Source organism: Mya arenaria, chromosome 6 (assembly GCF_026914265.1).
Source record: "Mya arenaria isolate MELC-2E11 chromosome 6, ASM2691426v1".
In the NCBI taxonomy this organism is placed as follows: Eukaryota; Metazoa; Mollusca; class Bivalvia; order Myida; family Myidae; genus Mya; species Mya arenaria.
The window spans coordinates 83,009,870-83,034,602 of NC_069127.1; the positions used below are offsets into that span (position 1 = coordinate 83,009,870).

At 34.3% G+C, this 24,733-nt stretch overlaps 1 protein-coding gene across 1 annotated transcript; it reads right to left on the minus strand.

Annotated features, from left to right (window-relative positions):
- Positions 1–573: 573 nt before the first annotated feature.
- Positions 574–24,729, minus strand: LOC128236587 (ATP-dependent RNA helicase DHX29-like). Its single transcript, XM_052951556.1, has 29 exons — positions 24,613–24,729; positions 22,377–22,451; positions 22,064–22,140; positions 21,717–21,830; positions 21,167–21,296; positions 20,708–20,853; positions 20,235–20,348; positions 19,785–19,911; positions 19,404–19,637; positions 18,865–19,045; positions 18,430–18,548; positions 17,227–17,465; positions 16,813–17,073; positions 16,489–16,603; positions 16,027–16,178; positions 15,143–15,319; positions 13,843–13,932; positions 13,145–13,330; positions 12,725–12,864; positions 12,097–12,270; positions 10,077–10,205; positions 9,404–9,479; positions 8,553–8,774; positions 4,947–5,083; positions 4,170–4,260; positions 3,446–3,702; positions 3,060–3,159; positions 2,467–2,695; positions 574–1,332 (listed from the first exon to the last, which is right to left on the minus strand). Exons 2-29 carry the CDS (start codon positions 22,429–22,431, stop codon positions 1,277–1,279), a joined length of 4,128 nt encoding a protein of 1,375 aa, XP_052807516.1. The 5' UTR covers positions 22,432–22,451; positions 24,613–24,729; the 3' UTR covers positions 574–1,276.
- Positions 24,730–24,733: the final 4 nt, after the last annotated feature.

Genomic DNA, 24,733 nt, shown 5'->3' on the forward strand with positions numbered 1-24,733 from the left:
TAAATATTACAAAAGTGTATGCTAATGCGTTGTCTTTCATTCAATAAAGTGGCATATCTAAATGATTATTAAAGCCGGAGTTTTTGGCCATGCTATAAATGTTGGAATTGTCTCTGGCATTATGTTTATCAGTTTCATTTGAATATCTTTAATGTTTTAAAGGGTATTGCAATCGCTAAAGTTTTGACCACACCACACAAAACCTCTTTCTGTGAAAATTAGACCAGCTAAAAAATATTTATTGGGTACAAAAACAAGGTTGAGAGCTGACACACAAACTGTACTAATATGTAGCCCAAAATGTTTAACCCTTTGCATGCTGGGTAAATTGTCGTCTGCTCAAAAATGTTGTCTCGTTTATTCTAAATTTCTTTCAATTTACTTAAAATTTTCGGGATATATTGACTGAGTGGCAAACAGCTTGGAACCTGACCAGGCGCCGAGTTACTCGGTGTCTGGTCTGGTTCCAAGCTGTTTGCAAAGCCTTTAAAATCGTTATCAGCAGCCTAAGGGTATATACTCCACATCTATTTTGGCTTTGTCCACAAAGGAGTTGAATAAAAAAACAACAAATATTGCAGAAGCTTTATTCAACTAAGTATTTGTGAGGTAAAAAGTTTCCTTAAGTTTCACCTTTTCATACTCTATAGCAAAGGCATTTGAATATACCCAAAATCAACTCCAATCACTTTTATTGTAACATTCAGATTGCATAAAATGCTAAATATAAACTGAGCAGAGCAAATAGTTAAGATGTCAAGATAAGATACTTTGTAATAAAAGCATGCAGTCAATATTAAAGATAGCTTTGAAAAACACACAATTTTTTATTTTACTTATATTAACTGAAGAAGACAGTCATGCTGGTATTTGTTTTGTGTGAAATCCATTCCATTATCAATTCCATTTAACACTGAATAAAATTCAATTTCATATATTGCATTACAATGTCATTTAGATGTAGATTGAGTGATGTTTTTACAATAACAAAAAAACATTTAACAAAACAGAATTACAGTCATTTTAACAAAGAAATATATAGCTTTATATCATAGTCCAATTCATCTGACAAACTGTGTTACTTTTCAAAGATGTAAGATAATTTTTAACAAGGTCAAAACACAACCTAAAATAATAATATAGTCCTGCTATATTATTCAAATAATTTTACGACTACCTTTTAAAGATGAACTTAATTTATAGCACATGAAAACAAAACTCTCCTAAGACATATTTTAATACACTATGTAAGTTGTCTCTACTTTGTCAACAGGGGTCATCTAGTTTTCTCGGACACGAGTAGATCTTGTATTAAGCCAACCAATGGATCATCTGAAACATGACAATACAGTTGTGCGAAAAACAAGTCACTTTGTATAGCTAACAATACAACCCAACTAATTTTGTTCCCATAGCAACTGAGTGTTTGGTCCACATTTTGTTAAAATGACATGCGTAATCTCATCATTGTTAAATACTTAATTTTATAAACAATAGCTTCCAAACTTCGTTGAATATCAAAGGGTCCATTTTTTACAGACCAACAGTCAAACAATTTCTGTTGCCATAGCAACATCATTTTTGTCCCATCAAAAGTAACTGATAATGGGAATAATCGTCCTATTACCCTCTATCTACATACCAAGTTCCATCATCAGAGCTTTTAAACTTCTTAAGTAATGCCAAAATCTCATTTAAGTCACTTTTTTTATTAGGCCACACAAATTACTGTTTTATTCAACAGATTTTGGCCAAGAATTTATTAAGCAAATTGGCAAAATTAAAAACAAAACAGATTTTCATTTTCACAACAACTGAAGTAAAACAATTTTTTCCTATATAAATGATATTTAGAATGATAATCGTGAACAAAAAAAACATTATTCACTGTGTGAGTTAAATGGAATTTGCCATGAAAAATTAATATTATTTTCCTGTTTCATTCTTCTGAAAATTTTCAGACATAATATAACATGTTTTTAAGTTCCTTTATGCTTCACATTAAAGCGTTATATAGCCTCTTTGTAGATTTTGGGAGTAATGATTAAAGCTTCAAAAGCTCTTTATTTAATTTTCTGAAAAAGTTCTTAAACGAATCATCAATTTAATGTGGCTTTAACAAGAAAAAGGTAGAAGCTAAATTTTATGAGATACAAGGAGCTTAATAATACAAATAGTATAGGCTCAATTCGATAGGATCTTATCAACTATGCCAGTCATAGGCATTTTATTTATGGTTCATGAAATTATTATAGGTTAATATGAAATGTTTAAGTTGAAGGAAGTTCTTCAATAACACATTTGACACATAAAAGAATGTTTCAATTGTACTTTATATCTGTGTTTAAAAAATCTGTGTTCTCATCTTCAAATACAAAATTATAATGTTAGCAAAATCTGCTGCCTTCTTTTAAGCAATGTTTGAAAATCTAAGACCATTGGCAAACAATAACATAAAAACCAAACCTGAGATATTTAATGCCGGCTCTTCCAGTTTAGTAGCTAGTAGATCATCAAGCAGTTTTCTCAGCTCCCTAAAGATGACACCTGTCTTTGCATAGGCCTTATACACGATGCGGTCATCTACGGACAGAAGTTGGTCAGTGTGTTGGACGTGAATTTCTCCACCAAACAGTAGCAGTGGGTATGCGGATACCAGCGTGCTGTCCCGCAGGTAAACACGTGTTGACTTCACCTGGAAAAATGACACCAGTAGTTTATTGCAGCTTGATTAATGAAGGCCACAAAAACATTTATCACAGTTAGTGTTGTTTCCCTTATCTTTGTAACAGCACTGGTTGCCATTTTTTTAGACCCGGAGAAAGTGGCTGGGCTCAACCATTGGCCATGCTCAGGTGAGAGGCTAACATCTATATATCTAGACTACCTAACAAATGGGCTTGTGTTGGACCCTAGACTGTCTCTGCTACACACAAATTGCATATTAATGTAGGGACAAAACTTACCTTCGCATGGAAGAGTATCCAGCCATTGGCCTGGAGGTTCCTGTTGAAAGAGGATGGGTGGACATGTGCTAGACCCTACGGAATAAAACTTACCTTCTCATGGAAGAGTATCCAGCCATTGGCCTGGAGGTTCCTGTTGACAGAGGATGGGTGGACGTGTGCCGGACCCTGGGCTGTCTCTGCTACACACACCCTGTGTAATGGTGGTAAAAGGTTAGTCAAGGAATTTAATCAAAATAATTGGCAAGTAGCACAAACAGCTGTAGGCATAAATATATGTCTACCATTGAAGTGTAGTCTGTGTTGATTACTTGAAGAAAAAAACATCATTCCATGTGAAATTGTGATCACAGTATTTCATTTTAGACACTGCTTAAAATACTCAATTATTTAGAAAATGTAAACATTGCATAGATACACTACAACAATCATATTTGTTTCTAAAAACAATAATTTCATCATTTGTTCTTAAGGCCCACCTGTTGTCGGGGTTCACAGCTGCATCCACAGGGGCCTCATAGGTAACCTTGGCAACGTTGGGATACAGGCCCGCAGTCAATATGGCCTTTACCTTGCTTATTGTCCTTTTGTCAAGGTCACGATTTGTTTTATGCTTGGAAATTTGCAAAACTCCATCTTTTTCTAGCTCACCCTTTGGTATATCTGTACTTTGAAGTACTGTTGTGTTTGTGAAACCAATACTGCTGAGTAGTTTTATCAGGTCTGTTTTCACATTCTACAAACAGTATTAAATAGAATTAATATGATCGAAATAAAATAAATGAAAATAAAAAAAATACTCTCATGATATAGGATCTTTAAATGAAGTGGAAGAAGGAAGTGTAGAGTAAATTCAGAAAAAGCTGAAGACTTGCAATCACAGTTTATTGCTGTTACTCATACATACAATTGAGATAGGGATTAGCAGTCGTGGCAGCCACATGGTTTTACTCCAGGCGAAACATTTATTATTTAGAATATAACATGAATATTCAAGTGTGTTTTTTCATGAATTTATCAAACAATGGCCAGCACTTATAATAGACTTTCTCCTTAAGCTTTATATAATGATTCACTTGCCTTTGAAATTTATTATCAGTGTTAAATGCATTGTGATTTTGGTTGATGGCCTAATATCAAGAATAAATTGAGTCTGAGTTACAGTTATATAATTGGTCATGATAGCTGATTGATTTGTATTACCTCTATTTCAAGGAGAGTGTTTCTCTTCAGGAAGTTTCTCTGACAATACGTCATCTCTGCTTGTCTGCCCTTTGACCTTGCCTCTCTCCATCTGCAACAGACAGAACCATGCATCAAGCCAGTCTGAATGACTTCATTGAATCTCCTTAAGTATGTGTTAAATTTAATCAGGTACCAATCTGGAAATATTTTGTAACCTTGATATAGATGTTGCATACATGCCATATCCCCCGGCGGGGGGATAAATCCCCCAGAATTTCGATCAATCCCCCGGTCTCCCGGTGGGAGATTAAAATCCCCCGGAATTTCAAAAAAAAAAAAAATTTAAGAGGGATTTAACATTGGGCAATAATGACAATTTGAAACCACAGTATTTGAGTGAAACTGAATGTAAACAAACAACTCCACAAGGGAGAAATGACTGTATAAATCTCAATGAATATTTTAAAAAAGGTTGATAAATGCCAAAGGAAATTTTAACAACAAGTGATTAATTTATTTGTAGTATTGTTGAAACACTGTGATCATGTGTATTTTGTGAGAAATAAAGGAGGTTTAGAAGGATATAACATTACTCATGGGTTAATGCAAAACAAATGTAACTCAACATTGAAAGAGAATTCATTACAACAGTCCTGCGCTAAGCCTTCAAATAGATAACTATAATAAACCAAAAGTTTTAAATGGTGGATCAAAGAACAGAGAATAATTTGAAGGAAGGACCAGACAAAGATAAAGATACTTCTGCGTTTGTCTATATCTGTGGTGTTCACTGACCCAGAGTAAGCCTTGTAGATGGTCAGTTGGTCAGAGGCTGCGATAGCGAGGGCCTGTTTGGCCGCGTTCACCATGTCCAGCTTCCCGATGGGAACAACAAACGGGGACTTGTCAGTCATACTCGCCGCTATCACTGCCTACAAGACGAATAAATGGGAACAGAGCATGTTATTTTGTACCTAAATTACACACATAATAAATGAATTACAAATCATGTATGTTTCATTATGGAGTTTCACAGCAACTGTAGGTGTTATCACAAACCGATGTTAATCACTGTCACAAACTACATTGACAAAAACAGGAAGAACATATTAAGTGCAGTAGACAAGAGGGGTCCCGTGCCCCCGAAGAACACCTTTTTGTTTTTTGCATGAAGTTACGAAATGATGACTGAAGTTTCATTTTTTCGATGTTCCCTGAATTTTTTTTTTTCCAAAGATGCTTAAAATTCAAGATGGCCGCCATAAAATGAAAATAAACCATTTTTCATAAGCTGCCTCTCAGTTACTCCAGGTAAAATTGATACATTCACTTACATGTTTATCTGATAGCAGAATGTATATGTTTCAATATTCTTACTGTCAATTAATTATATAGTAATAATAATAAAAATAATTACTATGATGATGATTATAATTATTATTGAAAACAATAACAATATAAATAATAATTATAGAAGTAATAATAATATTTCATTTCAGGTCAACTGTGATGAGATTCCAGAGTTATCTTCAAACCAAAAAGAAACTGATACCCGGGTGGTGATCTACTTGAAGTATGCGGCATCACAAGGCTACAATTCAGCAGTGGTAATACCAGACACAGACTTATTGCTAATTCTGCTGCATCATGCACCGTCCATAGATTTGGACATCTACATAGACCTGGGGACCGGAAAGAATCGCAAGTTGATCAATGTATCTGAACTCGCTGACACAAAGATAGAGAGTTCTGCACAATGTGTATTGGCTTGTACGTCTTTACCGGGGAGGATGTCACTAGCAGCTTTAAGGGAAAAGGAAAAATAGGACCTTTAAAGAAACTTTTGGCTAATCCAAAATACCAAGATGTCTTCAGGTAAAGTTTATCATATACAATGTTTGAGAATTAACTTTTAGTTTATATGACTGCTGAATAGCTACATAACATTAAATGCTATGTATGTAAGAGGGATAACAAGTAATTTGTAATGTTATTTTTTAACTAAAACTATTTAAAAAATACTGAACATAGTCATTAAAACAAATAAAACTGCAAAATCATCTTCATTTCAGGAAACTTGGTGATGACTGGTCTTTACACACTTCAATGATTGCAATGCTTGAAGCCTTTACCGGTCTTATGTATGGGTTTGCTAGAGAACAGTCTCTAGACGTTGTTCGGCACAAAATGCTAAAGAAGATGTCTGGTGATGAGGAGCAGCTGAGTACAACGACTAATGTTGATCTGTCCAAGCTTCCACCTTGCAAGTCCAATTTGTTGCCACACATTCAGAGGGTTAATTATCGAGTTGGATTGTACAAGAGGGCAGACCAAGCGAAAGTTGCATCTCCAGAACCATTTCAAGATCAAGGATTAAAAGTTAACGGTGACGGAATTTTGGAGCCAGTGTGGTCTTCTGGTCCCATTCTACCACCATCTCTAGTGGACATAGTTATGGCTGTTGCGAATCATGCAGACACAGATGATGAAGATATTGAAGGAATAGACGATATTATTGAATATGTTGATTGTGATGATGAAGATGATGTGCTGTTAATTAGTAAATGACTACAACAAGTACTTATAAACATGACTGAGATTTGAAGTTTATGAAAAATGTGAGAAAAGAAAATGTAACATTTGCATTGACTCATTGCATTCATTCAAACTTGTTCATGGTAATACAGACTGTGTACATTATTTAATGTCGCGATGAAATGAATACTGTATTTATCATTTATCCTGACATTTTAAGTTGCAAGTTGATACAAAGTTCATTTAGAGGATACTGATTTGTTATTTTATGTAACTTATTTGCATTTTAACAAATATGAATACTTACTGTTGGATCAAATTAAATATTTGTATCTTATATGTAACTGTGGGAACATATCAGAAAAAAGCAAATATGTTAAGATATGTTTTTGTTTAAGAATAATTTCTACTAAAATTACAATGCCAGTAAAAAGTGCAAACAAACATATTAGAGATGATTTTGTAGGTGTGTAAATTATGAATGGAGTAAAATTACCAACTGTCTTTTAACAAAATAGAATAAGTGTAGAGAATATACTGTTGATTTCGGCTAATTATAAAATTTGTCTCATTTTCTATATAGATCTTCTATATTATATATATGACATACCGGTAACTAAATAATCATATACATAAAAAGTATAACAGCATTTTCAGAAACATAACAGCTTCATTGACCAGACCACCTGTAATTATTGGTTTGGTTTGTTTTTTGCATCTTTGATATACAAATATTTGGAGTAGAAAAATACTTTGGGGTCAACTTACCCCACCCATATTGTCTCTAGTGTTAAATGATTAAATGTTGTATTTATTATTCATTTAATTTGTTTCACTTTAGAGTAATGACTACATTTTGTTAACAAAAACTCCTTTCAATTAATATTGAAAAAATATAACAATAAAAGGTTAGTAATCAGAGAAATAAAAAACACGCCATTTTATAACTTTTGTTCACCTTATCTTCAAATCGTATTCATATTATATGTATACCATGTACATTTTGACACTTAAATGGTGAATATAAATCGCATTCAAGACCTCATAAACTGTTCCTTGATTGTATTACAATTATATCTATTTAGTGTTGTCTTCAAACATTAAAATAAGATATCTGGATATTTTAATGAAATATTCGTAAAAGGGTCAATTTACCCAACCCACTTTGGTTCTGTTTTTTTGTTAAAAGTTAGTCATTTTTTTTACTAAAATGTATTCAATTCCAGAGAAAATACTTCAATACTGAAAAATAATCAAAATTTTATACTAATTTCATGAAGAACTAAAAATAATAAATTATGATTCCAGGTGTAATGGAAAAAGAGAGGTTAAAATCAGTATTTTTTCACATTATTTACATATTTTTTTATTTTTCTAACAAAACATGTCTATTTTGACAAATAAAATATTGAAACACTTACATTCCGCTATAAGATAAGCATGTAAGTGCATATATTTATTTTACTTGTATTGAATGAGGCGCATCTTTTTAAAAATGAGTTATTTTCATTTTATGGCGGCCATCTTGGTGGCCATTTTGAATCTAAAGCATCTTTGGAAATTATTTTTTTCTGGGAACATCAAAAAAAAATAAACTTCAGACATCATTTATTCATTTCATGCATCAAACAAAATGGTGTTCTTCGGGGGCACGGGACCCCTCTTGCCTACTAAACTAATTAGTTTGCTGGGTACTGGGTATTTTTATTATCTACTTGTAAATCTTTCCATGTGAAAACTAATCTGAAAAAGACAGTTCTTTTCTGACCTTTTTTGAGTGGAATAATATCAGTAATTCAATAATTTGTTTGAGATAATCCTGCTTTAGCAAACTTGTCACTTTTCAGTTTTGTTTTAAATGCATACCACAGGCTCCAGGCACCCAAACACGGCAGCATACAGCAACATCTTGCCTATCCGTACGTGTACTGGTAGCGCTGCGAGATGGTGTCCCAAGGGAGACAACCGCTCACCCTCCTCACATGCCCCTATGGAGTGTAACAGTGACATGGCACGATTCACCATCTGAGGCTGGGGTGGGTCCAAGGCTTTAGACAAGAACACCTCCGGTTTACCATACTCAGATTTCTGAAAAAAATTGACTATTTTGTATTTGGTTTAGCAATTGTGCAGGAGGGACATTGCACAATTTACAATCAGAGGCTGTGGTGAGTCCTGGGGCTGTATACAATAACAAAAGTAAATCCAACTTAAGTTTAAGTGTAGAAACTGAATGTTTTGGTTGGACGAAAATAGCTGCCAAACGACTGAATGGAAACATTGAGGAATATCTATGGATAAGGGTAAGGCTGCCCCAGGACTTAAGCCATGAATACCTCCAATTTACCATGCTTGGATTTTTGAAAAGTATTCACTGTGTAGTAATTTGTTCAGCAACTTAACCGAAGCACATAATTAGTAAATCCTTTGTCTGTAGGTGTTTTAAGACATAAACAATCTTGGTATGTAAAGAGTTACCAAATTTTACTGCAGATAATAGGCTACCTTAGATAAAAAGCAGGGACAAAATAGTGGGAAATATCCAGAAAACACTCTTAATACTATATTACGCACACAGGAAAAATCGAAACTGAAACAATAGTCCCTTCATACCATCTATAGAACACAGGCAATTTTTTTAACCATATTCTGGAGAAAACAACTGCACACTTTCTACAGATCATAAAATTGGGTAATTTACTATTTCCTCAACAGACCATGATATGAAGGCAGAGTTCCTCTAGTGGCACCCTTAGTAATTCAGGGATTGTGTAGGGCTTCATACCCTCGTACCTGGAAAAATAAACTCTCGGGATAGCAAAATTTCAAATGTTCACACTATACAAGCATTGTGTTAAGGTCAAATATTTTTAAAACCTATCATTAATCATAATAACATCCTCATCAAACTTATCTTTAAAACGGTACATTAATTCACCAACATGCAAACCCATATTTATCATCAAATAATGGTAAATTAACTGCTTATAAATATGGGATCTTGAAAGCAATGTCCAAACCCTCAGACTTGCTAGAATGAAATGTGCTAGCCTATGATCAATCTCCCTCCCAGTGATCTCCCTTGATGAGCAGAGAAAATCTCAGCCACCATTTACAAAAATAACTGGATTTTAGCTATTGAATTTTAAAGAAATTTATTTCATTTTTTTTTAGCTCATTGTAGTCATTGACATATTGTTTTCTTTGAATATTTAAAATATTGAATGTTTCAAATCTAAAATTTATATATGTTTGAAATAAAAAAAATATTTCAAAGTTTTGAACGCAGCAACGTGATTTAAATGACAAACGCATGATTTGTTTGACGGCACTCATAAGCTACAGTAAGGTGAGGTAACCGCTGCATGGAGTATGACCTATATAACCTACATGTGTTTAGTGAAGAGCCTGAAGCAAACTCCACTCTGGACCCTGCCTGCCCGTCCCTGGCGCTGCTTGGCATTGGCACGGCTGATATACACTTCCTCCAGGGCGCTCATCTGGCTGCTCTCTATATATCTGGTGTAGGAGACAAATCAAAATGTCATAAACACTATTTTCCCTGGCGTAAGCACAGCTGATACACAATCCTTCAAGCCTCTCATCTGGCTGCTCTCTATATATATCTCTGGAGGGAGACATGTAAAAATATACTATTTTCCCTAGCGTTGGCATGGCTGAAATGTGACTCCTTGAAGGTTCTCAATTGACTGCTCTCCATATATCTTTGGAGAAAACAAAGTCAGGAAAAGGACTCAAGATTGCGTATGTTTTACATTTAATGAATTTGGGCCCTAAGGTGGGGAGATATATGTAATTTAAAAAAAATATTCTTCTTTGTGTGATAAGTGTATTCATGTAAATATCCTCAAAACTAAAAATATTACATTTCCTTTTTTGGTTGCCAGAGAGTGATTTATATTATGGCATCACAGTATACTTTTCTAGAAAGTAATAATGTCCACGGAATACAGTTGCATCCAGGGACTGTTAATCTGCTTTTACTTATGTTTGCCGATGATATAGCGTTATTGTCAGATACTGTGTACGGTTTGCAAAAACAGTTAAATTTACTTTCAGAATTTTGTGTCACATACAAGTTAAAGGTTAACGAAACTAAAACCAAATTTGTTGTCTTTAAAAAAGGTGGAAGACTCTCAAGAACTGAGAAATGGTTCTATAACACTACTCCTTTAGAAGTGGTCAATAAATTTTGTTATGTAGGACTTACGTTTACACCACAACTTTCATTTAATTGTATGGTACATGAACTTTGCATAAAGGGTAAACGTGTGCTGGTATCATTGTTATGTTCTTTATATAAATGTGGTCAAATGTCAAATGGAGTATTCTTCAAACTTTTTGATGCAAAAATATGCTCACAACTCCTATATGGAGCAGAAGTATGGGGTCTCGGAAAATATGATGACCTCGAAAGGGTTCATATTTATGCATGTAAAAGGTTTATGTGTGCTAAGTTACATACAACAAATGACACTGTTTTAGGGGATTGTGGTAGATACCCAATGTATATAGAATCTTATAAACGTTGTGTTAAATATTGGCTTAAAATACTAAAAATGCCTGATCATAGATTTGTTAAGAAATGCTATATCATGATGTGTAATGATGACCTACATGGTAGAAATAACTGGGTAACAAAATTACGTGTATGTCTGCAATCAATAGGTTTTGGTTACATTTGGGACAACCAAAACGTTTGTTCGGAAATATTTTTTATTAAGTCGTTTACAAATAGATTATATGACATGTTTAAACAAGATTGGCATAGTAAAGTTAGTAATAGTAGAAAATTATGCTCATATTTCGGGTTCAAGTCATCATTTGGATACAAAAAATATTTAGATGTTTTAAATATCAGAAGATTTAGATTTATATATGTATCTTTTAGAACTAGTTCTCACGATTTAGAAATTGAAAAAGGTCGTTATACTGATATCCCAAGGGAACAAAGATTATGCAAAGTATGCCACTTTGAATGTATTGAAAATGAATATCACTTTCTACTTGTTTGTGATTTCTACGAGGATCTGTGATCCCAATATATACCACAGAAATATTATGTTAATCCTAGCATTAACAAGTTTAGAATACTCATGGCATCATCTAATGTTAATATAGTTAAAAATGTATCCACGTATTTGTACCATGCGTTTAATAAAAGAAAAGTTCGACTTGAAGAATGAAATTCTAAAAATTAATACTTATATAAAAACAATATTACTGTATAGTTGTTTCAATGTGTTTCATTGTACTGTTGCACAACATTGTAAATTTATACTGTATGTCTGTATATTGTAATGGGCCGGTGGCCTTATAGCAAATAAACTTTGTCATTGTCATTGTCATTGTCACATAATAAATATTGTAAGGATTGTAAGGAACTTACCTGTTTTCCTTGACCTTGCCTGTGTCAATTACAAACACAACGTCTGGGATAGTAATACCAGTTTCCGCTATGTTGGTTGCCAGAACAACCTTCCTCATGCCTGCAGGGGGCACTGTGAATGCCTGAGCCTGGTCAGCAGAAGACAATGATGAATGAAGAGCTATAACTCTGTATCTGGAATGGAAAAACTATCATCAAGTAGGTGAATACCCCAAGGTCTGGTCAGCAGACAACAACATTGAGTTTAAGGTATAACCTGAATCTGGAATGGAAGAACTACCACTTAAGATGGTGAATATGCTCAGGACTGGTCAGTCCATTTAGGTGTCCTGAATGAACATGGTACTGTTACAAAAACCATGTCTGTTGTTTTTAAGCTGACAAAGAGGAATATTTTTTATATAAGCCACAGTTACGGCCCTTGCTGTACATGTGGATATTGTCTCTGGCAACATGTGTACAACCTTGAATTGTTTTTCAGTTATGGCAGAGATTAAAGTTTTTGCACAACCCCCATGACAAAGACGCCAACACTATGACACAACCTTGATGTTTTCTATGAAAAACAGAAGAGGTAACAAGATACAAGGAATAAAATTTTTTTTTAGTATTTAACATACAGTCATACTTGTTATTTTCTGTGAATCTGCGGTCACTAGTGAGAGTCTCGTACAGCTCAGTGATATCGGACATGCCGGGAAGGAAAATCAGCACGGCCCCCGTCATGTCCGCGTAGTCAGGGGATGTCTCAATGTGGAGTAAAATGTCCTGTGAATGGTAAATTACTCAGATGCTGTGAAAATTGATTAATGTGTTCTAAAATAATAAACTAAAAACAACAAGTATCTTAAAACGAGGTCCTCTGCAGGTATCATTTTAAAAGTATGGTTGCTAAAAATATGACAACCTCCTATGCAGTGATTTCCACTGATAAACAAAACCACGAAGAGAAATAAAAAAGAATACATCAAGGTCCAGGACTGGTCACAGAGTGACCCCATATTTTTCCATATTGTGTACATTCCTGTATAAATACAATTACTCTTACCACAACAAGATCCATGTTTATTCTTTTCATATTCATCCTTGTTACAGTGTTTCGTGTCTTGAGACAGTACTTTTCTGGTGACAAATTGGAATTATCTATCCTGCCTATATCATCTTTACTCCAGACAGCATTTAACTGGGACTGGTTACCTCGCTTTTCAGTTACTGTCAGACTGGCGCTCTCCTCCTGGAGGGGAGAAAATATAGGTTTTATTTGAGAGCCACTGATAGAAGTTACTATTTTGCCAGAAAAAAATGCATTGAGTATATGGCCTTTTGGAATGGAAAATGATAAATGAAATATCAATTATAACCTGGACTAATGTAACTATAGCACAAAGTTTCACTATAGAACTTGATGAAGTCAGTACAAACATTGAAAATATAAAAGATGTAGAGATGGTCAAATTTTAAAATTAATGCCACTAATTCCAGTCAGTGATGAAATCAGACAGACTATGCAATTAAAAGTTAAAATGATGCTTAAATGAATGCTACACAGGCAACATAATAATTATACAGAATAGTGTACTTCATTTCTGTTAAGGTATAGTCATTTAAAATGTAAAACTGAATTTCATTTTCAATACTCAAAATCAGTGGATAAAATAATCAGAGAGAATAATTTTACTTTCTGATTTTCATTTTCATTCCTAACATGTCTTTCCAAACATTGCTGAAACATTTTATGAGACAGACCTGAACGAGTTGTGACTGGTTCAGGGCGTAATGTGAATCATCGTCCAGCACATAACCAGTCTGTTCCACTACATCCTCCACATGGTAAACCTTCAAAAACATTTGATGTAATCGGCATTTATTCATGGGATTTGCTGTGAAAAGGTATATTCCTACTGTAACCAAAGACTACATACATAATGATGTATATATGCAAGATGAGCCACATCGCATGATTTGGGGCCTTCAGACATATATTTGCTTTTACTGTATTTTTTGCATTTATTTTTCAATAAAATGGCATTTCAGGAAGTAAAACTGAAAACTTCATTATGATTTATGTAAGATAAATGTTTACAAGTAAGACCATGCATAGCGCATTTTCAAAACTAAATTTGACACAATATCTCATTACTAAATTAAATTATTTAAATGATTTGCATCACCAACATATAAATATTCCAACTACCGGTAGCTTATAATTTTAGTTGTTATCCTAACACAGAATCTTAAGGGAACATAAAGTTGTTGTTTTGTTGTTGATTTAAACAAAAGGGCCGATTTAAACACACACTATGAATTAAGTCAAAACATATCGGGACGAAAGCCATGGTTTTTATGATGTGCCTATGACAATTCTTTTAAAAAAGAAGCTTGGAAGAAATTAAAACACATTGAAAAATTTACTATTTTGGCATTTTATTTCCATGGTTATTTCATTTGTAATTATTATGCCTGAAGGCCCAAAATTACGTTGATATGTGGGGTCGTATCACTTCAAATCACTTGCTTAAAGACCATATCACATAATTAAGAAGGGTGAGTTCAAGCAACATAATAATTAAGAAGAATATTGTTTCTTATTATGTCCAACAATAAAGGTCCTGCATGACACAATCAACAAGGACATCAAGGCTAGAAAAAATACCTATCATATATTTTATTGTTCATGATAAACATGTGTGCAATTCTTGGGCAGATAGCTCAAGAGCACTTAACAGTCAATTCTTATACAACAGTAAGTTATAAAAGAGCCCTTCATACTTTTCTGTGGCAAAAATTTTGCTGCCTTTTTAAGAGCTCTCCTCGGCAACATAGCAAATCTAAATCTAATATAAACTGTTAAAACCGTGTGGACTTTCTGGAGTTGGGGTTTAACTTATCCCACTCTTTCTACAAGTAAACTAATCCTATTTTATCCCCAAGCATGTTTAAAATGAAGTCCGGTGCTTAGGTATGTAGTTCTTCAATTGTTCTACTGACTAGTTCTCTGCCTACATAACTTGACCAAAAAAAAACAAAAAAAGGTCAATTCACTCACCTGTACAGGGAATGTACGACCAGGTATGTTGATGACAGGGCAATGTTTGAAGTAGGCTGAAAACTTCTGAGCGTCCAGCGTCGCACTCATCAGGATCACCTTGAGGTCTGACCTCTGGTCCAACAGGCGCTTTAGGACGATCAACAGGAAGTCTGACTGTACACTCCTCTCATGCACCTGAATTAGGAATTGATCAACTATAGGCATTGTAAAACTATTAACAGGAAGTCAGACTGGACCCTGAACAAGAACAGGGATTGATTGAGAATAGACATAGAGGAAATATCAGCAGTAAGTTTGACTGTATGCTCCTTTATGTATATAGAAATTTTGACTTAAGATACATATAGGTTGTTGCATAAAATAATTATTAATTATCTACAAAACCTCTTTTTTTCACACAAATCATAACTTCACACTCACTGAGGTCTCATGAAAGGCAAATAAAATTGTTAAGGCCATAATCTCAAAGCATCCTGGAGCAAAGTTAATAACACTATTAAATATTTGAACAAGAGCGCTGCAGAGCCTAACACCAATACTCATCTGTTCTTGTTCTGTTCATTTGAAAAAAGGGGGATAACTCAGCAGTTATTAAAGCAAAAGTTATAGACCTTGATATACATGTGTGTACTGTGTTCCATTTCAAAGTTTCATTTAAATAACTTGACAGTTTTTGAGTGATTAAAAAACGACTAACAACTTATGTTTCATTATATCAATTACAAAGAAATCTCAATATATTTTGTGATTAAATTCTTATAAAAAATACACATAAATAACTCGAGAAGTGAATGAATTTTTCATAAACTGAATGGTTAATTAAATATTTTGTTTTACTTTTTACAAAATATTGAGGCTATTTATTAAGAGGAAATGTTCACCTCATCCACAATGATATGAGATATGTGTGAAAGACTTGTGTCAAGTTGCAGTTTGCGCAGCAGTACGCCCGTTGTACAGTATGTAAGCCGGGTCTTCGGCCCACACTTGGACTCAAATCTGATCTGGTACCCACACAGAGAATCAGGACCTCCTGCAAATATAAGTTGGGTATCAAACATTGCAAACTAATCAGGATTGTTTAAACATCAACTTACTGGTAGATTTTGCCCCAAACAATCTTGGTCTTCTGAGAGATAATCAGGATAATTTCAATACTAATGTATGAGAATGGGCTTAGGATTAATGGATTAATAGCTAAAACAAGTTGAAAAGTACAATCAATTATAAAATGTGATTATGCCATCAATTATCATCGACCTCACTCATAAACATCAGATTTCCAATAACATTTTATCATCATTAAATCCTGTTGTAAAAACTCATATGCAACATATTCTCACCCATTCTGGCTTCTCCCATCTCCTGACTGACCCTTGCAGCGAGACTGGTGGTGGATATACGCCTAGGCTCCGTACACACAATGTTGCAGTTTTCTATACCCTGGCTCAAACAAGCCTTAAAAACATATGTACAATACACTGTCTCAAAACATTGCAGTTGATCCTACTGTGCTACAGTGTATAGCAATGACGTTATTGCGTAGTAAATTGCTAGTTTCATTTTTGTATAATACTAAGTTAGATGTGATGTTGCCGTTTCATTTTCTTTTAAGCTTTTTCATGAAAGTCTATCAATGCTCTGTCAATGAACCAAGTGCCACGTACCTCTAACACAAAATGCGGAACTTGTGTACTCTTCCCACTTCCTGTTTCCCCAGCAACGAGCACCACATTGTGTTGCTGTAGTGATTCTAGGACCGTGTCCTTGTGCTGGTATACAGGTAACTGTTGTCTAATCTCTAGTAGCTCTGTATAGAGTTTAGATTGCTGGTTCCTCATGTATGATTCCTTGACATTCTTAAATGGGATGGCTCTCTTTAAAGAACGGTTGTTTTTCTGATCTGCCCTATCAGGTAAGTCTTCTGCCTGTTGATACAGAGGTCAAGGATGTTAGTAAACAGAATAGTGAAATTATACTCTGATTAAATGGTGTGTATGAATAATATCACAGTATATTTAATACATGAATTCAAATACTAAAGAGAATAATTATGTCAACAAGAACAAAACATATTTAACCTCCTCAAAGTTTTCCCATGATTCCAATACATCATCCTCACTGTCCTTGACCTCTGATCTGCCCTGAACTTTTGATCCCTTGTCTGATATCTGTACACGGGAGAAAAGTTTTGCAAGAAACGTATCCCGGGGCTTGTTTTCTCGTGATTTCTCCTCCTGGGCAGCCTGTTTCTCTTGATCCGCCCATTCCAGCCACACGTCTCGGAAAGGAGGGGGCAGTAGCTGGTACACTGACTGACCTACAAGTTGACCATCAACTGACATCACACCAAACCACCCTGGGCTCATATTCACTTACTTCTTGAGTCTGAGACTCAAACTCATATAAGTGAATTCTTAAATGTCATAAATTAACTTTAAAATAGCTCTTTTTTTTATACAAAATGAGTAAATCATTGTTGAGCATTGTACTTGCAACATAGTTTTACAATTGCAGTCGAAACAGGTTGGCTCGATATTCCAGGGACCAGCCAAAATATTTTATATGAAGATATAGTAAAAAAAAATCGGTCCTTTTAATCCGGTTCAAGCCAACAAGAATATCGAGCCATGCGATATCGAGCCAATGAGTTTTGACTGTAGTACTTTTTTAAGAGATTGTACAATCAAATGAGGATTTCGTCACCTTAGTGCAAGAACTCAATATCTGCTTCAATTTTTATATGCAGTTATTGAGTTAATGCTCTAGGGTTACGATTTGCAGTTTTAGGTCTTGAGTCTCAAACTGGGACTCAGATTTTTATATTCATAAATGTTAAACTGATTAAATGTTTGAAGAAGAACAGAATAAACAATTTCAGGTGGTCTTAAATTGAATAGATTTTACTGATAATCAAATTTTGTAATTGCAGAGAGCAGACATAATCTGATTTTAATGTCATGTTAATTATTAAGCATATTTTCTAAAAGACAACATGCAATTTCTTTGAAAGACAGGAGCAGCACAAGTGAATGCAGATCTTTTTTACCAATCATTAACAATATAGTTTTGCCAAAGTGGTACGACTTTCTAAGTATCTATGTATATTTCAATTTGTGTTTTAAATTTTAATTTCACATCAACAGTTTTCAAGGCACAAAACTTGAGATCTTGCCTTCCAGAACAAATATGGTGAAACAACTGCATTACTTGTTCTTAGTTTTCAATTACAAAAATACAACAGAAAAGCTATCAATAAAGCTGGCTTTTTACATAGTGTTTACCTTTACAGAGATTGTAGAGGGCAAGGGTGGAAGCAAGATGTTCAGCTTCTTTAACATTGTTACACAATATCTCCGGACACAGCTCTAGTCGGCCTTCTTTAGGACGTTCTATACGTACGCTGTATAAAAGAAATACATGAACATGTTTGTGTAAGGCTTAGTTCTTCAACATATTTGTTGTTGTGGTGTATTTTTATGATTCTATCTCATAATCAATGTCTTTCAAAATAAATTGCTTAAGCATGATAAATATATTATCAAAAGAAAGTAGAATTGTTTTTTTTTGTGTGCAATTATTTTCACTTATTCAACTCACATATTTTATTTAAATGCAAATCAGACACTATTATGGTTTCTTAAAAATTGGTAACATTTTTATTTCTTCTAAAATCACATTATTAAATTAAATCTTGTAGTTTGTATCATACAACTTACACACATTTGAAGTGGTTTCCCCGGGCATTTTTCTTTTCATACTTTGGCGGCGGGCTCTTGGGCAGGTGTTTTCTCACCCAGTCAATTAGGAACTGTTTGGGCGACTTGCCCGTCCACTGCTGACGGGTGTACTCAAAACTACGAATGTCTGCTTTCTTCTTGTCCGTTTTCTCAGTTTTTTCTACAATTAAATGTTCATGTATGTATTAGGTTAAATAATAAAAAACAGCTTTTCATTAGAGTCATAATATGATATTTAATATTATAAATTTGATATAGAGTCTATACAGATATTTCATTAACAATTAAATTGATCCCAAAAAACTCTTACAAAATCATGAATGATATGTAAATTTTTCATAATGTTTACAAGACACTCATGGAATCTGTTGCTTTTACAAAAGACACCCTTACCTTAAATTATTAAAGAACAGAATAATGCTCTCTTGTGGTGCATTCTTAGTGGAATTGCAAGCGTCCTCCAGAGCTCGAGATCTGATAAAACATAGAAATAAATCCTCAATTAAATAAAATCCAACCTTTAGGGGCTGGTTTCTCTTCTTCAGCTTGTTGAAATATATCAAGACCCAGATCTTCATCATTGTCTTCCTCCCTTGGGTCACATGACGGTGTTTGATCACATGACTGAACATGTGACTTGTCATGTGACATAGCAGCTGATTCTGCTTGTTGACTGGCAGCTTTGTCGGAGTCAATATCTTGCAGCTTGACTTCAGGATTAAATCTTGGGTCTTTTTCTAAAGAGTCCATTTCTGCAATGGAAAACGTGCATTCAGAGGTTCTATCAGTGTTTTTAGCTTATTGCAGCTGCAAAATAATTTTGTGGCTTACTATTTGGGATTGACATAAATTGTCATTGTGGTGTTTTTTTATATAAAATCGGAGTTAAAAATACTTACCTATAATATACTCCCTGATCTTCTTAGAGACATCCTTCAGCTTGGCTTTGTTTCCTGCTTGTTTGAGCTCGCTGGCCTCGTTCTTAGCATCAAGCAACAAAGCTGTCAGTTCCAGGTAACGCTCATTCTGTGAAACAATATTGCCAGGTTGAAACAGATTGTTACTTGAAGAAATGTTGTACAGACATGTCAAAATTCAGACTTCAATGAGATACATGAGTATTCATATTCATACAGTAAAGTAGAAACATGCATTACCTTTATGATTAGATCTAGTAAAATCAAGAATTAATAGCTATTTAGAATAATTGGATTGGAAGGAAAACTTTTCAAATGTTATTCAAGTTAAAAAATGGCTGTAACTGTTTTGTGACAATTGAAGCAGTATCTACAAGTATAAACCAAAATTACACTATTACGGCTACACTCCAGAATTGTTTATGAACTTACAGGGTCATTTTCACTGTCAGAGTCACCAACACCGGACTCGGAGTCTGAATCCTGTTGGGCATACTGCAAGATCCAGTCCTTGCTGGAGACTTTCACTTCGTCTGGGGCGCTCTCCTGCAGAAGAACACCGACAGTTTACATACAAACCCAATTCAAATCATGCTGTTTAGTATTCTCACTACAATTATATATTTCCCCAAATCAAGCCTTTTCAAAGAAGCATCAAGTCACACAAACCATTAAGTTCACTTCTTCTTCTTTTTTATTTAGCTAGATTGAGACGAAAACTAATAACTTATAGAATCAGACTATTCTGAGTAGAAACCAGCACTGGTGTCCATTATGGAAGACCGTGACAAAGTGTTTCTTGTACTGCCAAAACCCACAACCTCCACAATGTGAGAGGTCGCCAACAGATATCCTCTTGGGAGAGAGGCCAACACCAACACCATTTCATCCTAGTAAAATAAAACCTTTTCCATTTTCTTCTGTGGCAGGGGCTTGGCTGCTGCCTCTTTTTCCACACTGGATTCCAGGACCTGCTGGACAACGTCAAACTTGGGTCTCATTCTATCCTCCTCCTGCTGCATAGCCGCTGAGAAGTTGGACGGCAACTTGTCTGAAGAATGTAAGCTGGGGATTTTTTGTCCATTTTTGACAATTAAAATGTCAATTGATTTTCATTATATTCGTAGAAACTGGATGGGCTCAAGGGAATATTTGCAAAGTGTATCATCTTAGTTAATTCTATATACATTCTATGCTTTTACCTTTATATATATATTTTTGACAATAAAAACTTTTTTTATACAGTTAATAAAATGTAAGCTTTAGAAGCCTTGCCCACAGCATAATAATTTTCATTACATCATACCACTGTTTTAAACCTGCATGTACAAAAAAACAACATACAGAGTGTATTCAGACCATACCATTAGGCAGGTTGAGACAGAGCCAGTCGAGGGCGTCAATGAGGTCTCCTCCATGCAGGATAGTGTTTTCCATGGACTGCTCTATTTGCTTGTGGGTGAACCCTGCATTGCTTAGGTTTGTGTAGATGTCCTGTAACATTACAGTACAGTGTTTAACTTTCTCAAAGCCCAGGGGCTGTGGAGGCATAGACACAAGTGGTATTGGGGACATATGATTGGAGATACAAAAAGATGGAGGAACATACACACATATGGACAGACTCATAGCAAAGGCAAAACAAAATGTGTTCCCTGTAATTGAGGGGACCTTTTTTCCCGTAAGACTGATGACACAGGTTTAAGGCCACACAAACTGTTTTAACCCCTGAGTTAGAAGGTTGAAGTGATACATGCATATCATTGACCACCTACTTAACACTGGTAGGCTTAAAGCCTGCACATGATCACGAGTAATTCAATGAAATGTCTTTCAAACAATAAACCATATTTATTTTATAAGCCTAATAAATCCTTTTCATGACCGCACACTACAAGTACACAGTGACCGTACCACAAGTTTTTTCTGTGTGAGCCTCTTGGAGACCTCCTTATCGAGCGGCCTTTTCTGATTGGCTGTCTGTATAAGGTCCAGCAGCTCTCTCTCTAGCCCCGAGGGCAGGGTAACCTGAAACCATTTTTATAAAATATGATGATATGAGATATATAAGACCATAAAACAATTCTTTCTAAAAACAATTAAAACTGTTTCCTAATAAGTCAATGGCAAAGTTTATAGCTATTAAACTGGGCCTTCAATGTGCAATAAATCCATGTAAAGTGGCTCTGAGATATTGTGAGATTCAAAGCCTTCTATTGAAATACATGACAGAAAGTTTAAAGTGCCATACAACAAATCACCTTTGAAAGGTTTCCCTGTTCTGAGGCAGCTTGTCCATCTTTTGGATTGGACGGAAGGGAGTAGGTTTTCTTCATTGCTAGAAAATATAATTAAAATTATGGTATTCCTAAAATGAGAGAAGTCCTCTCATCAGTCACTCAAGAAGGGGAAAAGAATAAGAAATTGTTTGGTACGTTGATACAGCAAAGAGCTATAATAAAGATTTCAAATAACAATAATTACAAATATCCATAGTATGATAATTTCCTTAATTTACTGTAACAAAACAAGAATACCAAAAATTAATAATAACAATATAATTCAAACATTTACCCTTTTCTTCTTTGACAGTCCTTTGCTCCTTGGACTGTTGTTTTTTCTTACCCATGTTGAGTAGTTTCAAAATTTCTGGAAAATATGGCAAGGGCAAATAATTCATTATTTAAAATCTATAGTTGAGTTGGATTTAGACTATTACAAGCTGTTGAAAGCCTTTTTCATGTAGTAGGGGCAAGGAATACACAATAATTAAACATGTTTTCAGAACGTTACAACATTTATACTCGGAATCATCAGACACATACATAGGTTACATACAACTAATATTGACACATTGACGTAGGTATTAAACCGATATCAACGCAAGCCAACTTCAATTCGGACATACATGGAGGCAGAAATTTCCAGGACTGTGACAGTAACACTTTGTTGTATTTCAATTGAACTTTGTACACTTATTAAACAGTTCATATGAAGTTTATTATATTTGATAAAAAAACAGGAACATGACAAATGCCGCTGTAAGACCTTGTTGGACTGAAAGACATTAATATTTAGGAATTTATCGACATTAAAGAGCAAAGTATGTACAAACTCAAGAAAAAGCTCTCATATAAGTTTGAAATAGAAGTTGGCAGATACAATAATTTTATAGCTGATCATTCGCACCCGCTCAGATCAAGCACCTTGGCAAGTCAATGGAATTTAGTTTGAAAGAAAACAACACTATTTTCATGTATGTTTTTTTTTGCGATAAACAGATTACAGACACAGATTCAGTTATTGGTAGGTTTATTAGTTTGTCATTCCATTCCAAATTATCGGTGAATATCGTTTGCACATGTTTAATAAGTGCATTTTTACTCTGGACAAAAAATGAGATTAGACATCGTCATTTGTGTTCCATGTAGAAAGTATGTGAGTGCTTAGATCAGGGCTTTTTCTGCCCATTTTGGGAAAAAGACCCTAGACATTTTGGGAAATTTTGCGTCGTGAAAATGCGGAAATTGGGAAATTTTACAGTGAAAAGAAAAAGCTGTCTAGTCTCCTGTGAATTAGGAAATGATTTAATGTTAGTTTATTTTCCCTATAAAGGACCCACAATGGCTGAAATATCAATCCTTGGGGTGTAAATATCTATTGCAATAAATCATGACAGATAATATTTCATATCTCTTGAATGTGATGAAAATCAATGATTTCTGAGTTCAATTACCAAAAAAACTTCACATCACATAATTTATTAGGATGTTGAAAATGAACCAGTACAGGTAAAAAGAATTAAAAAAAAAAAAAAAAAAAAAAAAAAAAAAATTTTTTTTTTTTGGATTGGGATTTTTTTCTGAAGATTGGGAAAAATATCTTATATTTTGCTTTGGGAACGGGTCCGATAGTCGGACCCGTGGGTACTATAGAAAAAGCCCTGTTAGATGATGAATATTTGAAGAGCTATGGTTTTTAATGTTGGGTATTCTTAATTATGCTCAACTCTCTATTTGTTAATAACTATCGATAAGGAACAAGAAAGAAACAACACCAAGTGATTGATAGTCAAATGTAATGTTCTAATGTTATGTTGGATTCCTTCACATAAAAAAACGCTACTATTAGTTAGCTACAATAATGAGCGATCAGGGATACTTTTTTTTATTATTTTGACATTTCTTATATGTATACCTGTAACGCTACAACTCTCTACCATTTAACACTGGGTGAAAGAATATATAGTAATATTAGGCATCGATGACGAATAATTACGACATAGTTGTTCAATATATACCCGACAGTGATCTAAACTGGATTTAATTTGTCATAAGAGAGTCGTAATTTTAACATAAATATATTCTTGGTCATGAATACCGTTATACATGTACACAACCTGTCAGATTTGTCCCAGATTTACAGATATCAAGATACTTGATAAACAATCGACACATGTAAGTGTTTTATGATATCTGAACATGTTTTTTTGGCTTAATTACATAAATAACTATGAGTTTAATAGTAGGCAATAATGTTTTCTTAGAAATTTGAATTTATAACGGAGATAATTTCAAAATTGTGGCCGCGAGGATTCTCTGCGCAAGGACCGTTTACTACTTTTTGCTGGGATGGTGGACGTCACGAGTCTGCCATAGTAAACAAAATCGTCAAAAGACTCGTTGACGGCCATTTAGGTGGACTATACTATTAGCCATCCGGAACTGATGTTATCCGAAATTATATACAGAATAGATTTATTGGTGTAATGTATTTATCAGACAATAAAAACAATACATAAAGCTCCCACCTATAAATCAGATAGTGATGAATCTTAAATTGTAGTGTTATTAAAAATAGTACTATATTTTAAAAGAAATAGGCTTATGTTCGCAAAAAAAACATTGAATATGTTCACGGTTTCGTGTAGC

Excerpts from the sequence above, each read along its gene's own strand:
- LOC128236587 (XM_052951556.1), bottom strand. The coding sequence starts at position 22,431 with ATGGGTAAGAAAAAACAACAGTCCAAGGAGCAAAGGACTGTCAAAGAA. Across the intron at positions 19,912-20,234 it reads CTGACAGTGAAAATGACCCT|AATGAGCGTTACCTGGAACT; the intron begins GTAAGTTCATAA and ends ATTGTTTCACAG. Across the intron at positions 15,320-16,026 it reads CTCATATCATTGTGGATGAG|GTGCATGAGAGGAGTGTACA; the intron begins GTGAACATTTCC and ends TTCCTAATTCAG.